Source organism: Glossina fuscipes, unplaced genomic scaffold (genome assembly GCF_014805625.2).
Source record: "Glossina fuscipes isolate IAEA_lab_2018 unplaced genomic scaffold, Yale_Gfus_2 61, whole genome shotgun sequence".
Lineage (NCBI taxonomy): Eukaryota > Metazoa > Arthropoda > Insecta > Diptera > Glossinidae > Glossina > Glossina fuscipes.
Window position 1 is genome coordinate 3,535,126 of NW_023998433.1, and position 12,680 is coordinate 3,547,805.

General features: G+C 31.3%; 1 protein-coding gene across 1 annotated transcript; it reads left to right on the forward strand.

Annotated features, from left to right (window-relative positions):
• The first annotated feature begins 1,228 nt into the window (after window positions 1-1,228).
• LOC119637871 (hybrid signal transduction histidine kinase A) lies at window positions 1,229-8,316 on the forward strand. Its single transcript, XM_038034263.1, has 5 exons — window positions 1,229-1,393; window positions 2,212-2,786; window positions 2,863-3,081; window positions 5,955-7,148; window positions 7,276-8,316. Exons 1-5 carry the CDS (start codon window positions 1,342-1,344, stop codon window positions 8,209-8,211), a joined length of 2,976 nt encoding a protein of 991 aa, XP_037890191.1. The 5' UTR covers window positions 1,229-1,341; the 3' UTR covers window positions 8,212-8,316.
• The last annotated feature ends 4,364 nt before the right edge of the window (window positions 8,317-12,680 follow it).

The following is a 12,680-nucleotide window of genomic DNA, read 5'->3' on the forward strand; positions in this document are numbered from 1 at the left end:
TAAAATCATCTTTTGCACAATATCGCGAAATTGCAACTAACTTCAGTCTTTTATCGACAACGCAGCAAATAACATCTAGGGAGTTTGTAGGAGCGCTTTTTGAAAGCAATTTCCCAACGCAAAAGTTACAGAAATATTGGAAAATTTAGTAAATTATAATTGACCTGCATGCGGATGCAGTATAGTCTGTGGAAAACTTTAAAAATTTGTTGAAATTCTAACGCAAAGTCTTAAGGAAAACAGCGGAAAATTTTTTTCATTTTTAGAAAGTTAACACAAAGAGCAAAGCAAAATTTTGAAGACGGTTACGGAGACAGAAGGAATATATGCGATGTTGTGTGAGATTATAAATACGTAAATGTATGTAGTAATGCAAACGTGTGTATGTTAAAAAAAAACAAGTACTAAGTGAATTTAGTGCTTGGTTTTGCGTTTAACGCATATTCCTTGACAACGACGTCAAACGACCCTTTGCTCAGTGGTCCCTTTTACAGCAGAGTTTTTGCAAAGGTTTTTGTAGTGTGAATGGCTGCTTTTCAAAAACGACGTACCACCAACAAAAACATACATTATAGCAGTGCAAGTGATTACAAGAACAAAAGCAAAAACAACATCGGCAGTAAGAATTTGTTGACCCCAAATCCAAGAATTAGAAAGCAATCAAAAATCTACTGCAGCGTTAGAAATAAATGCATTTTATTCCATACAACAGGCAGTGTATTTAGCAAGCGAACTCTTCTCTACAGAATAAAATATCAGATTTATAAATTTCATAAAGAAAAACTAGTTTTTAAGCAGCCATCTTTAAAATTTCTAACAGAAAAAGCCAATAACCAAACGATAAACACCACAACACTGGAAGTTGGCACGCTGACATAGCAGTAGAGAAAATAAGACCACCATATAATCTCTGTTTGATTTTTTGTTGGTGTTTTTTTCATTTTTGCTCCCCTTTTCGTTTTTATCAACACTGTTGGATGTGTACTGAAATAAAAATAAAAAAAGATAACAATTGCAAACGACTGCGTGTCTGCTACTTTTGTCTTCTTCTAACGTATGAAGTAAACCATCCACCTTTTGCTACAAATTAAAAGCTATACCATACACATATAAAATATTATTAATATAAAATACACAAACCTGTATAAAAACAATAAACTTAATATTTATCAGCAAAAAGAAATAAAATTCGATAGAGAACAGAAGAAAAAAACAAAACAATTAAAGAATTCATTAAATTTATGTGGAGAAATTATAAAAAAAATTGATTGATAATTGGAAAGAAACAACAAATTTTGTGAAAAGCAGTAAGAGTGGCAACAAGAACAACGTTCAAACAATATGGAAATTGCCTTAAATTCGGATTATCCAGGAGGTTTTAAAACTGAAGATGGTAAATAAATATGCAACAAAATAATGATAAGTTAAGCAAAAAGTGTAGGAAGATTGTGTCAAAATCGGCTTTTGTTGAATATTTATGACAGATTTAAGTGTGTTTATTCCTTGATTTCTTCATGTAAAACAACAAACTCTATGGAACAGACTTAGAAATTTTTGGATCCTTTTTCGTTTTTTTCTTGTCAAACCTGGAAAATAATCTGTGGAGGATGTTTACCATCAATTTGTAATTGTTGGATACCATCATTTGTCACAATAAATTGGAGCTGAAAAATGTGGAGCACACTTTACTTAATAATTAAAGAACAAAACCATCATAAACGGATGAATTGAATTCCACTTTTGTTGATATTAGAAATAAAAAGCAGATGGAAAGTAGAATTTGAGTCCACTTTCTCCAATGTAAACAAAAAATTTCCTTTGAGAAAAAGTGCAATTTTTTTAAAATTAACATAGCTTTCGTCTAAACCGGGCTGGAAGCCTGTTTTATCACTTATATAATATCTACAGAACCATCTTTTTCAGATGACATATTCGAAATTAAAGCAAAATTGTGGAATCAATTAAATCCTATATATATTTATCACAAAATACGCTTTTCTTAATCCTTTTCAGCTATAACCTCCAATAACGGACTTGCGCTCCTAGCATCGCTTACGCTTAAGAATGCACTAAATATCAACAACAACAATAATAGCAATAAACACATCAATAGCAATTTAATTTTAAATCATAATAATAACATAAATTTAATAAACAACACACAACCTCATCGTGGTTTTATAACCAAATATTCCATTTCTTTACCACCAGTGACAACAGAAGCAATACCATTATCAACCACACTATCATGCCAAACATCGGCAACACCGAACTCGAAAGCATTGGCGATATCAACCACAACCTTACAAGAGCCTCATCTGCAACATCAGTCATCAACCGCAAATAAATTTACTTTCACAACAGCTGGATTACAAGCATTGGTTTCGGCCAATATATGCGAAGAAGAGCAGCAGCGGCCAGCAACGCAAGCAACATACACTATCTTCAGTTCAAAAGATGCCGGCAGAGCTTTACTGGAAGCCTTATCGATTAAAACCAATAACAAAACCAAAAACAATCAGCCACAAACACCACAACAGCAAACCAATGGTACTGGACCCACCAGCTGTAACAAGTATAATTTTCAAATTCCGTCCGATATACTCGATGATCTGGCTAGTCGTTTTATTATTAACGTGCCAGATATGGAATTAAATAATTTAATAAGGATTTGCTTTCAAATTGAACTGGCTCATTGGTTCTATTTAGATTTCTTTTGTGCTTCCGAGGAGGAGAAAAAGATGCAACCGTGTGGCATGAAACAGTTTGCTATGCAATTATTTGAGGTTAGTTTATTTTTTTATTTTTCCAACATTATAGTCTAATTATCTCTTTTTCAATTCCATATATCAATAATTATAGCATATACCATTCCTACGCCAACATTTATCATCGATTGATAAAATATTGGAAGATTGGAAGAATTATAAATTATCCGTGCCCACCTATGGAGCCATACTAATATCAGAAGATCTCAATTATTGTTTACTAGTGCAATCATATTTTGCCAAAAGTTCTTGGGGCTTTCCCAAAGGAAAAGTCAACGAGAATGAAGATCCGGTACATTGTGCCACTAGAGAGGTAAGTTGCAAAAAGTGAAATTAATACCGTAGTTAAGTTTGGGAAGTGATCTTTTTAATCTAATATGAAATAAATACTAAAGAAGTAATAAGAGTGTTCTGGTCCAGAATTATGGGTTCAATTGCTATGGAGAATTGCATGATTACCTTAGTTCTTTTAATAAGTTTTTTTTCCTACATCTAAAGGAAAACGTTCGATTAGATGTTTATAGGACAAGTAAGTATAGCGATCGAATACTTTATATCATATATATATACATATATATTTTATAAAAGATTGGAAAAAAAATATATATAAATTTGCCTATTTCATAATTCTGGATGGGCGTGGCTATTTTTATAGAATAATTTTGTGGAAATTATATCGTATATCAGTTGTAGTTTATAAGCAACGCGAAAATGACACTGAAGGCAAAGGTGTTCTTAGTTTTGGTTGTATAGATGTGTGGGTGTTGTAGGCGTGGCCTTTGACCTGTTCGAGCCATTTTAAATTGCTTTTGGACGTTTGAAGGTGATATCTTCGCAAAATGCTGACCACAGATACTACATAGTTGAGCAGAGGGATATTATTAGGTGTATTCCGAAACTGGCTAAATATTTAATTTAATTTAGTTTTGAAACTTGAAAATGTATTGAGAAAAAATAATATTTCGACACTGCAATATTGGGTAGGCGTAGTCAATGTTTTCCACTTTTGTACCTTGATCTGCTATAGTTTATGCGTAATGAATAAAACCGACCTATTTGTTTGTTTTGGGAAGCAGATGTTCTCAGTTTACTTGATACTGTGGGCCTGTCCTTTAACCGATTTGGCCCATTTTCAATATCAAACTGCTTGCAAGAACTTCCAATGTTTATGCCAAATTTGAAGGCGACGGCTTCAACAGCGCTCGTTTAGGCTTCATGTTTTTGGAAAAATAAAAAAAGAATTATATGAGAAAATTTCTTCCACATTTCTTGTTTCACAAAAAATGTTCACTTAGAAGTTTTTAATAATGCAAAGGGTATGTGAGTATTAAAGTATAAATTGAAAACAATTCAATAACATTGAGGATATGCATAAAATTACAAGAAATTACGAGATCATTCTGACACTCGAATATAACCATCTCATCAAAATGCTTGCAATGCGGTTCAGGAAGCTTAAGCGACCTCATGAGGGCTAAATACTCTTTAACAGAATTAAACTACGAATGGAACTAGGTATGTGTATCTGCTCGTCTGCGTATTATTTATCGTCAAAGATATTTACTTTAAATTTGAGAAAAAAAAAATTAGTATTGAAAACAGGACCAATCGGTCAAATAATATGTTAATGCAATGTAAACTGAGATCGCAAACGTTTTCAAGAGCAAAAACAAAAGTGCGTTCAATTACAATAAACATTACGATAAAAATTGTCATGTAAATTTTATTTATTCATTTATTGTTTCTACCTTGTATGAATATAAAGGCTGCCGGATAACTTAAATCATATACTCGCCTTTATTGGAAACGATGCCGTACTTGATATTTGAACCAGCTACTACTGAGTTTTGATTCGCGATGATGAGAATGTCATGTAAATTCAAAAAATTTAAAAAAAAACGCCCTTCTAACATTACCGATAATCAAAATGCTATTTTTTGGCTAAAAGGCTGGTAACACTCAGGACAAAGCTTCAGAAGCTTTATGAAATATGTTCATTCGCGATTAATATCACATCCCGAATGGATGTAGATATATCCGCCTGTTCTTCTGTCTATTCGTCTATGTGGATATGTGCGGTGGATATTTTTTTGGTCGCAACTATTAAAATAGCGAATTCACTTTTGGCAAAAACATTGGAAACGTTTGTACACAGTGTGATATTGAAAATTAGCCAAGTCAGTCAAAAGATCTGCCCATATATTAAAACAAGCAGAGAACATCTCTATCTTAAAAATCTCCTTACTTAAACTACGACATATAAAACGACGGAAACTTCCCAATATATTTTATCCCACAATATATTTATAAAAATGGGAAATATGGCCACGCCTATCAAATGCTATAAAACTCGGAAAGTGCAAAACACTCGGCCATTGCAGCGTCTCTCTCTCTCTCTCTCTCTCTTTGACAGTTTCTTAAGATTCCGATATCTGGAAAAAAGGTTTCTTATTGGTTCGTGCGAAAAAGCTTTTCGGCACACTTAATTTAATTACTTCCCTAATTATTTTATTTCTTTTTATTATTTTGCTATGTAGGCGTCGATTTGCTTAAACAACTAGTTTTAATTATGTTCATTATTAGAATGAACATATATATTGTTAAGTCTTATATTTGAATTCGCTACTCTTCCGATCAATTATACGTAAATATCAATCCTATGTTCTTCGCTAAAAGACCGGAAGACACTTCTGACAATCCGACTTCCGACGGAAGATGCAAAACATGCTTCATCCAACGAATATATAATAAACCCAATGTTTGCCAAATGACAAATTTTTTATGAGAGCGTTGAATGGATTTCTAATTGAGATTTCTCGTTTCTCATATTTGTTGTAAGATTAATGAGAAAGTGAGAAACTGCAGCCAGTGACCGAGTCCCTTTTCTTCATAAGTGTATTTCTTCATTATATTGAAAAGTTTCTCTGGCAAAACCAATTAAAGGTAAACGTGCAGTGTATTTTACATACACGTTGACCGAAATTGAAGAATTTTTGTACTGCTAAGCACCAGTTAAGTATTCTTAAAAATTTTACAGCGGATTATTATCCGCAAAGCTTATTAGCTTTGTTAACCTAACATTAAGTTTATTAGGATTTCTTGTTGTCGTATATATATTCATCTGTTGGTTAAAGTTGCTGTAAAATGATTCTTTTCATATTACAATTTGGCTTTACATTTTTTTAGGTATTCGAAGAAACAGGTTACGATATCACCGAATTAATTGTACCCAATGATTTTATTGAGGCTGTTATCAATTATCAATACACACGCTTGTACATCGTGAGCGATGTTTCGTTAGAAACGAAATTCTCGCCGCGGACACGCAATGAGATTAAATGCTGTGATTGGTTTCCGATTGATTCATTGCCAGTCAATAAAAATGATGCCATATCAAAAGCCAAATTGGGCATAAATGCCAATTCATTTTTTATGATTATGCCATTTGTAAAGCGGCTCAAGAAATGGGTTAACGATAAACGCAACGGCGTAGAAACTAGACGCAAATATTCAGGCGGAAATAGTGGTGGCGCAGGAGGCATTTCGTCCGCTTCAACATCTCCATTAACTACTGCCGTTAACGGTGGTGGGCAAAACCAAAAATCCAATCATAGTTCTAAAAAACAAAGATATCAACGTAATAATAATAATAATAATAATAATAGTAATAATAATAATAATAATAATAATAATAATAGTAACAGTAACAACAACAATCACAATAATAATAATATAAATGATGAGAATAATGCCTTAAATAATGGTGCTTTATTGCAAGGGGCATCAACATACTCAACGTCCTCGTCCACTTCCTCCTCCTCATGTACTAATACTGCAATAACAATCATTACTCGTAATCATACATATAATGGCAACAACTACAACAATAACAACAATAATAATCATACAGGCTGTACAAATAATAATTATAATGCCTGTGGTAGAAATTCGAATGCAACCTTTTCATCGGGAACAAATCGTTCTAAAAGACAACGCCATAAATCCATGGGTGATTTAGATGGTATTAGATTAATTAATAATTTTAGTAATTATCAAAATCAAAGTAACTGTAAGTTAAAAAACAATAGCAGCAATAGTGCAGCAATTGCTGCAACTACACCATTGACAGGTTCTTGTACAACAAATTCAACAACGACGACCCCAACGATTTATAACGTTGGCAATGGGAACGGTAATGGTAACCAGCAGAAGAATCATTTATCGAAAACTTTTGCTCACAGCAATAATGCACAAAACGGCGTTGGCAATTGTAATAGTGCTAGTAACAATTCTACAGCAACTACAAAACGTCAATTGTTCCATAGCCAAAGTCAAAATGGCAATATACAGCACCAACAACAACAAGGTGGTGGTGAGAAGGTAGGTTGATTTTATTATATACATATATATATTTTTTTTGATCCATCCTTGGATGGCTTAATATCATTTGCAAGAACGTTCCAAGGCATACGTTTACTCTACGGTTTTTTTTGTTCGTTGCTTACAGATAATAAGTTCATTTGATTTGATACGACGGGAGAAGCAACAGATGAAAGCTGCCTTCGCTAAAGCTCAAAAACAGCAACAAAATCATAGTGTTGGTGGCGGTGGCGGCTTTGGTCGTGTGAGAGCTAAATCACAAAGTGACAAATTATGTAATACGAATACTAATAATAATAATAATAACAATAACAATAATAATAATAATAATAATAATAACAATAATAATAATAATAACAGCTGTAAAAACGGTAAATGTTCAAGTCATTTGGGATACACCAATAATGGCAATAATAGTGGCAGTAGCATGCAACGTCTACAAAAACAAAAATCTATGATTGTAACTAATAGCAACAACCAAAGTCAAAATAACAAAAACAATCATCGTTTAAGCAATAATAATAACGGTGGAGGTTGCGGCAGTAATGGAAATAATTATAACTACAATAGTTATAAGACGTGTACGCCACCTGCTCTCAGTGGAGTCGATTTACTGGCTTTAGCTGCTACTGCAGCATCAAGTGTGACTAGTGCGTCACTGAAAAATTCTACTACTAGTAGTTATCAGCATAAGCAAATCCAGACTAATTTAAGCGGTAAGCCGAGCACTTTCAATTCGACCAAGACGACAAAAAATCAAAAGCTTCGACCCTCATCAGTATCAATGCATTTGACTGAAAATGATGTTCGATATACTAATAGCAACAACAAGAACAACACCCATCCACAAAACCATATCAAAAGGGAATTATCCGACTTAACTGCCGGCATGCCACAATTGCAGAATCTGACTTCAGGCACTAATTTGCGCATATTAAAACGTTCCACTTCGCATCAATCCACTGTCCAGCAACAGAGACCAATTATGCAGTTCACGCCCAATTTTAATTCATGGACTAATTTTACATTTACCAAAAATTTCATAGCCAACGTCTTTTGTTAAAGAAGGGTCTCAGCAAACACATCAGTCCAAGCAATGAAATTCAAATTCATGCATTGTGAGTTTTCCTATTTTGATTTAAATATTTTTCTTTTTTTCCCTCTACAAAAAAAAAACAGCAATTTTTTACCTAAATATTTTTATATATATGCATATATATATATATATATATTTTTCATTTTTACTATTAATTTGCCTAAATCTGTCCTAAATTTCTCATATCTGTTAAGAAACATTATTTGTTTACTATTTCTATCGTTTCTTTTTGCTAATCTTTTTTTTCGCATAAAACTATTACTTTACTTAGATTTTTTAATATTTACTTTTTAATTACACTTTCTAACAGGACCATTTGATTACATTTTAATCGTATTTTTTTATTTATTTATTTTTTTTCTTCTGTGGATCTTTTATTATAAATTCCGAGACAATTAATTAGTATAAAATGTTTATCGTAAAACAATATTGGTTTCAATATTTAAATATTTATGTGTAAGTGTCTGTCCGGTAATTAATAAGAAACATAAACATTTTTTAAAGCTAACGTTCAAAATAGAGGATTCTTCAATCTGATTGTTAGAAACGAATAATGGTAACGTCATCCGAGATATTTATGCAATTGTGTTGCAGCATGTTACAATTACTTCGAGCCATAGTTTTTTTTTTTGTTATATATATTAAAATCATAAATCATAAACTAAATGTTTTTGACGTTATACGCCAATGTAAAGAGTTCTGTAAAAAGATGAAAGCCAGCTTTAATCGATAAAAAGGAAAACAACTATTTTTAAGTCTTAAGTGTTGTTTTAGTTAAGAAAAAAATATCGGAAATGAATGTTGCTGGTTTTTCAAAGGTATCACTCGAGTTTTACGAGGCGATTGTGACACGACGTGGAGGTACTTATTATTACTCTTGTAGACGCAACAGAAAGTCTTTGTAATCCTATTCTTTATATCAAACTGAAAAAAATAATAACTATAAAGGTAGATATCAAAATGGATGGTGGAAGGATGGTGGTGATAGTTGTAGTCTGGAGAGTGAGTCTTCTAAATATCATAAATAAACCAAAGAAAAAATGAATGACTGGATGGGCTATAAACGCATATCTTGCGAGTTTAAAAAGTCGCTAATATCGCATGAATTCGAAAAGTTCTTTAGCTTCACATAAAGAAAGAAGGACTTTTGAAAATAAATAGTAAAACTTGAATGAAACAGTATAAGGCATTAACACTAGTTAACAAAGTTAATGCATTTTGGATGGATATATCTTTGAAGTGAATCCATCAGCAAGTAATTTATTATAATAATAGTTTTCTATTTTATCAGGTAGGTTAGATGGAAGACACTCAAAAAGCAAATTGCTTGAAAATGCGAAGAAGTTAAAGAATGAATTGAAAGATAAGAAGTGCGAGCAAAGCAAACATTAGCCACTTAAACATATAAATGGACGAATACCATAACAAAAAATAACATTTTATAATAGAAGAAATTAACAAACAAAACTTTGAATAATAACGTCATCATCAAAGGGTTGATATTCATCTTTAAATGCATAAATTTTAGGCTGACGAGAGTTTACTAAAATGTAGTCACTCCTTCTTCCTCCTTCTCCAGCGGAAAAAGTTAGCTGCATATGTTATATAAAAATTTCCGGCGTTCTTCTCGATAAGAACATATTTCTCGGAATTGGAGTATACACCAACATAATGCAATGAACTAATTCCTCTATATCGGTCAAAGTAGATTGATGTTAAAACGTTCTTCACGAAGATAGATCGATTGTCGCAAACAGTCTCGCGGGAGCACTATTAAGTAATTTGCACAAGGGCACAGAGCTGCCTAAAGAGCAATTGGATCAAATGATGAACCATTTGATAAAAGAAATTAATTGATTAACTTAATAATAGCACCCCCTTTCGTGCGTATATAAAGTTTCTTAATTATGAAGAGGAGCTGTACACATATCAGTTAGAAAGACAAGACTAATAAAGGTGTAAATAAATAAATATTGGCTCAACTTTGTTTAGCATGTAAACGATTTATCGAACTCTTACGTATTTTACGTAGTTTTTTCGTCCTTAAATGAATGCTTTCCTTTTCCATTGACGTATGGCGTTCATAGATCGGCGATTTGCCGATTAATTGAATTAAAAGAAATTTCTCAATCAACTTTATAAGGATTTATATAAAATTTGAAAATTTGAACTATATAAAATTTTTCAAATTTTATATAAAACTATATTAAGAGATTTTGAAAATTGCAATTTTAGAAATAAAATTTTATATGAAATTTAAAACAATTGCTAAATTTTATATAAAATCTTAAAAATAAAAATGAACAAGAAATTTTTTTTTAAATTTTTTTGCTTAAAAATTTCTTTCACATACTCTTTAAGAAACCATAAGTTCTAAAGCTTTTATTTTCGTATGCATCGTAAGACCAAGCAAAACTGATGGATGGTAACATCCATTCACCAGTGAAATACTCTACTAACTATTGAACTACGCTGCTTTGGTTTCTTGAGTTATATGAAATGTTTTAAAAATTGAAATTAACATTTAAAGATATTTGCGCAAGAGTTTTGTAAAAATTCGTATTTAATTTTATTTTCAAATTGGCATTCAGCAGAGATATTTGCTTTATACCACTTAATAGTTGCTTAACCGGATTGACAGCACCGACAATATTAGGAACTATTATGCTGCAGCTAAGTAGGACACTTGAATTAGCAAACATTTCTACTGAATATGTGAAACAATTTTTCACACTAAAAAAAAAAAAAGACTCTTGAATGAAAGAATCAAATGAATTCAGATATTTCGGAGAACTTTCCGCCTTCGTGCCTTTGAAAATTTGAAAGTAAAAAAAACCCTTTCAGCATTTGATTCCACAAAAAATAGGAGATATAAGATCTAACTCCTCCTGGGGAAATCGGCCTTTAGAGCCATCAACAACGAAGATAGTTCCCCATAAAAAAAGAGATTGAACAAACACATCTGTTAACAAAGGTATGCTTGTGAATATCTAAAGCATAATTTAATCTGAAGAGGTATCTTTTTAAATACCATCTGGGGTAAAAAAAAACCGAAGAATATTTGGACAAAGTACAGAATAAAAACAAATCATTAATAAAACTTTTATCCCATCACGTTGCTTTCTGTTTGTTTTTGTTTTTTCTTTTTTTCACATTTTTTTTATTATAATTATATAAAATAACAAAATGTCAACAGTTGCCAATTATAAGCTTTTTTATTGTATATCATAGCAATAATAGAAGTTAACTAAGTTTAAGTATTAGCACACAAAGGGTATAATGACAACGCTACGTAAACAAAGGTTTTAAACGAAAAAGAGTGCGATTATAAGAGCAAAAGTTATTTTATTTTGAAAATAAACATTTTTTTTATCTTTTGTTGAAATTATTGAACAGGAGGAAATTTAAAAATTTAAAAAAAAATTTTTTCATGAGAAAGATTCATTTATTTGATTTAATTTGATGAATTTTTCTTTTTTTCTCTGAAGAACTTTTAAAAAACTTTTTACACAAAATATAATTTAACTTGAAAGTATTAAAAAACTTTGCTTTATCGCTTTGCGATATATTTTTAATTCAAAGTATATATGTGAGGGCACTATAAGCGTAACAGCTTTATAAGCGCACACATCATTTTTTATGACTTTTAGCGACTACGCTAACAAAAATTTTTAAAACCTTTGTAAATGTCTATAAGTAAAGGGAATGCGGTAATGGAAGAAAGATAAATTTCCCCTTTTACCTTACAACAGTAGCGCGTATTAATTTAAAGAAAAAAAAATCCGCAATTGTTTGCTTTTTAAGCGTCTTTTGTTACTTCATAATGTATTTAATGAAGAAGAAGAAAAACAAATATAAGTAAGAATTGCAATGCATTTGTTTGTATTACACATTCATAAATTTATATGAAATCTTGTACCATCAAATATGTTATCAATTTACCCACCTACAGAGATCATAACAATGTATAAACAATAAAAAGAAAACCATTTAAACAATGTTTAGTTCTATTTGTAAGTTTTGCTGTCATCTCTAAAACCAGGTTTTTGTTTTTCTATAATTAATAATGTATAAAACGAGACATGAGATGAAATGAGATGAGATGAGAGACGTTGAAATTCCTATATGCTTACTTTATTACAAGAATTTCGAATTTTATTGCCGTTTTTAATGCATTAATCTAAAGAAAGATTCATTTTATTTTGTACTTTTGACCAAAACAAAAAAATTGAAATAAAAAATACAAAAAAAAAAAATAATAAATAATAAAAACACGTTGCAGTTTCAATATGTAATAAATGAGCTGGGCTGTGACTCGAAATTTAATTACTTGTTCAATTTTTGTAAATTAAACCCTTCTAAAATTTCAATTTTTAAACCCCACAGTTTGACGATGCTGCCGGGATCAAAAAATAAGTTCGGCTTAGTTTTTTTCT

Coding starts and splice junctions, on each gene's coding strand:
- LOC119637871 (XM_038034263.1), top strand. CDS start 1,342: ATGGAAATTGCCTTAAATTCGGATTATCCAGGAGGTTTTAAAACTGAA. Junction 2,787..2,862: donor TTGCTATGCAATTATTTGAG/GTTAGTTTATTT, acceptor CAATAATTATAG/CATATACCATTCCTACGCCA. Junction 3,082..5,954: donor TACATTGTGCCACTAGAGAG/GTAAGTTGCAAA, acceptor ACATTTTTTTAG/GTATTCGAAGAAACAGGTTA.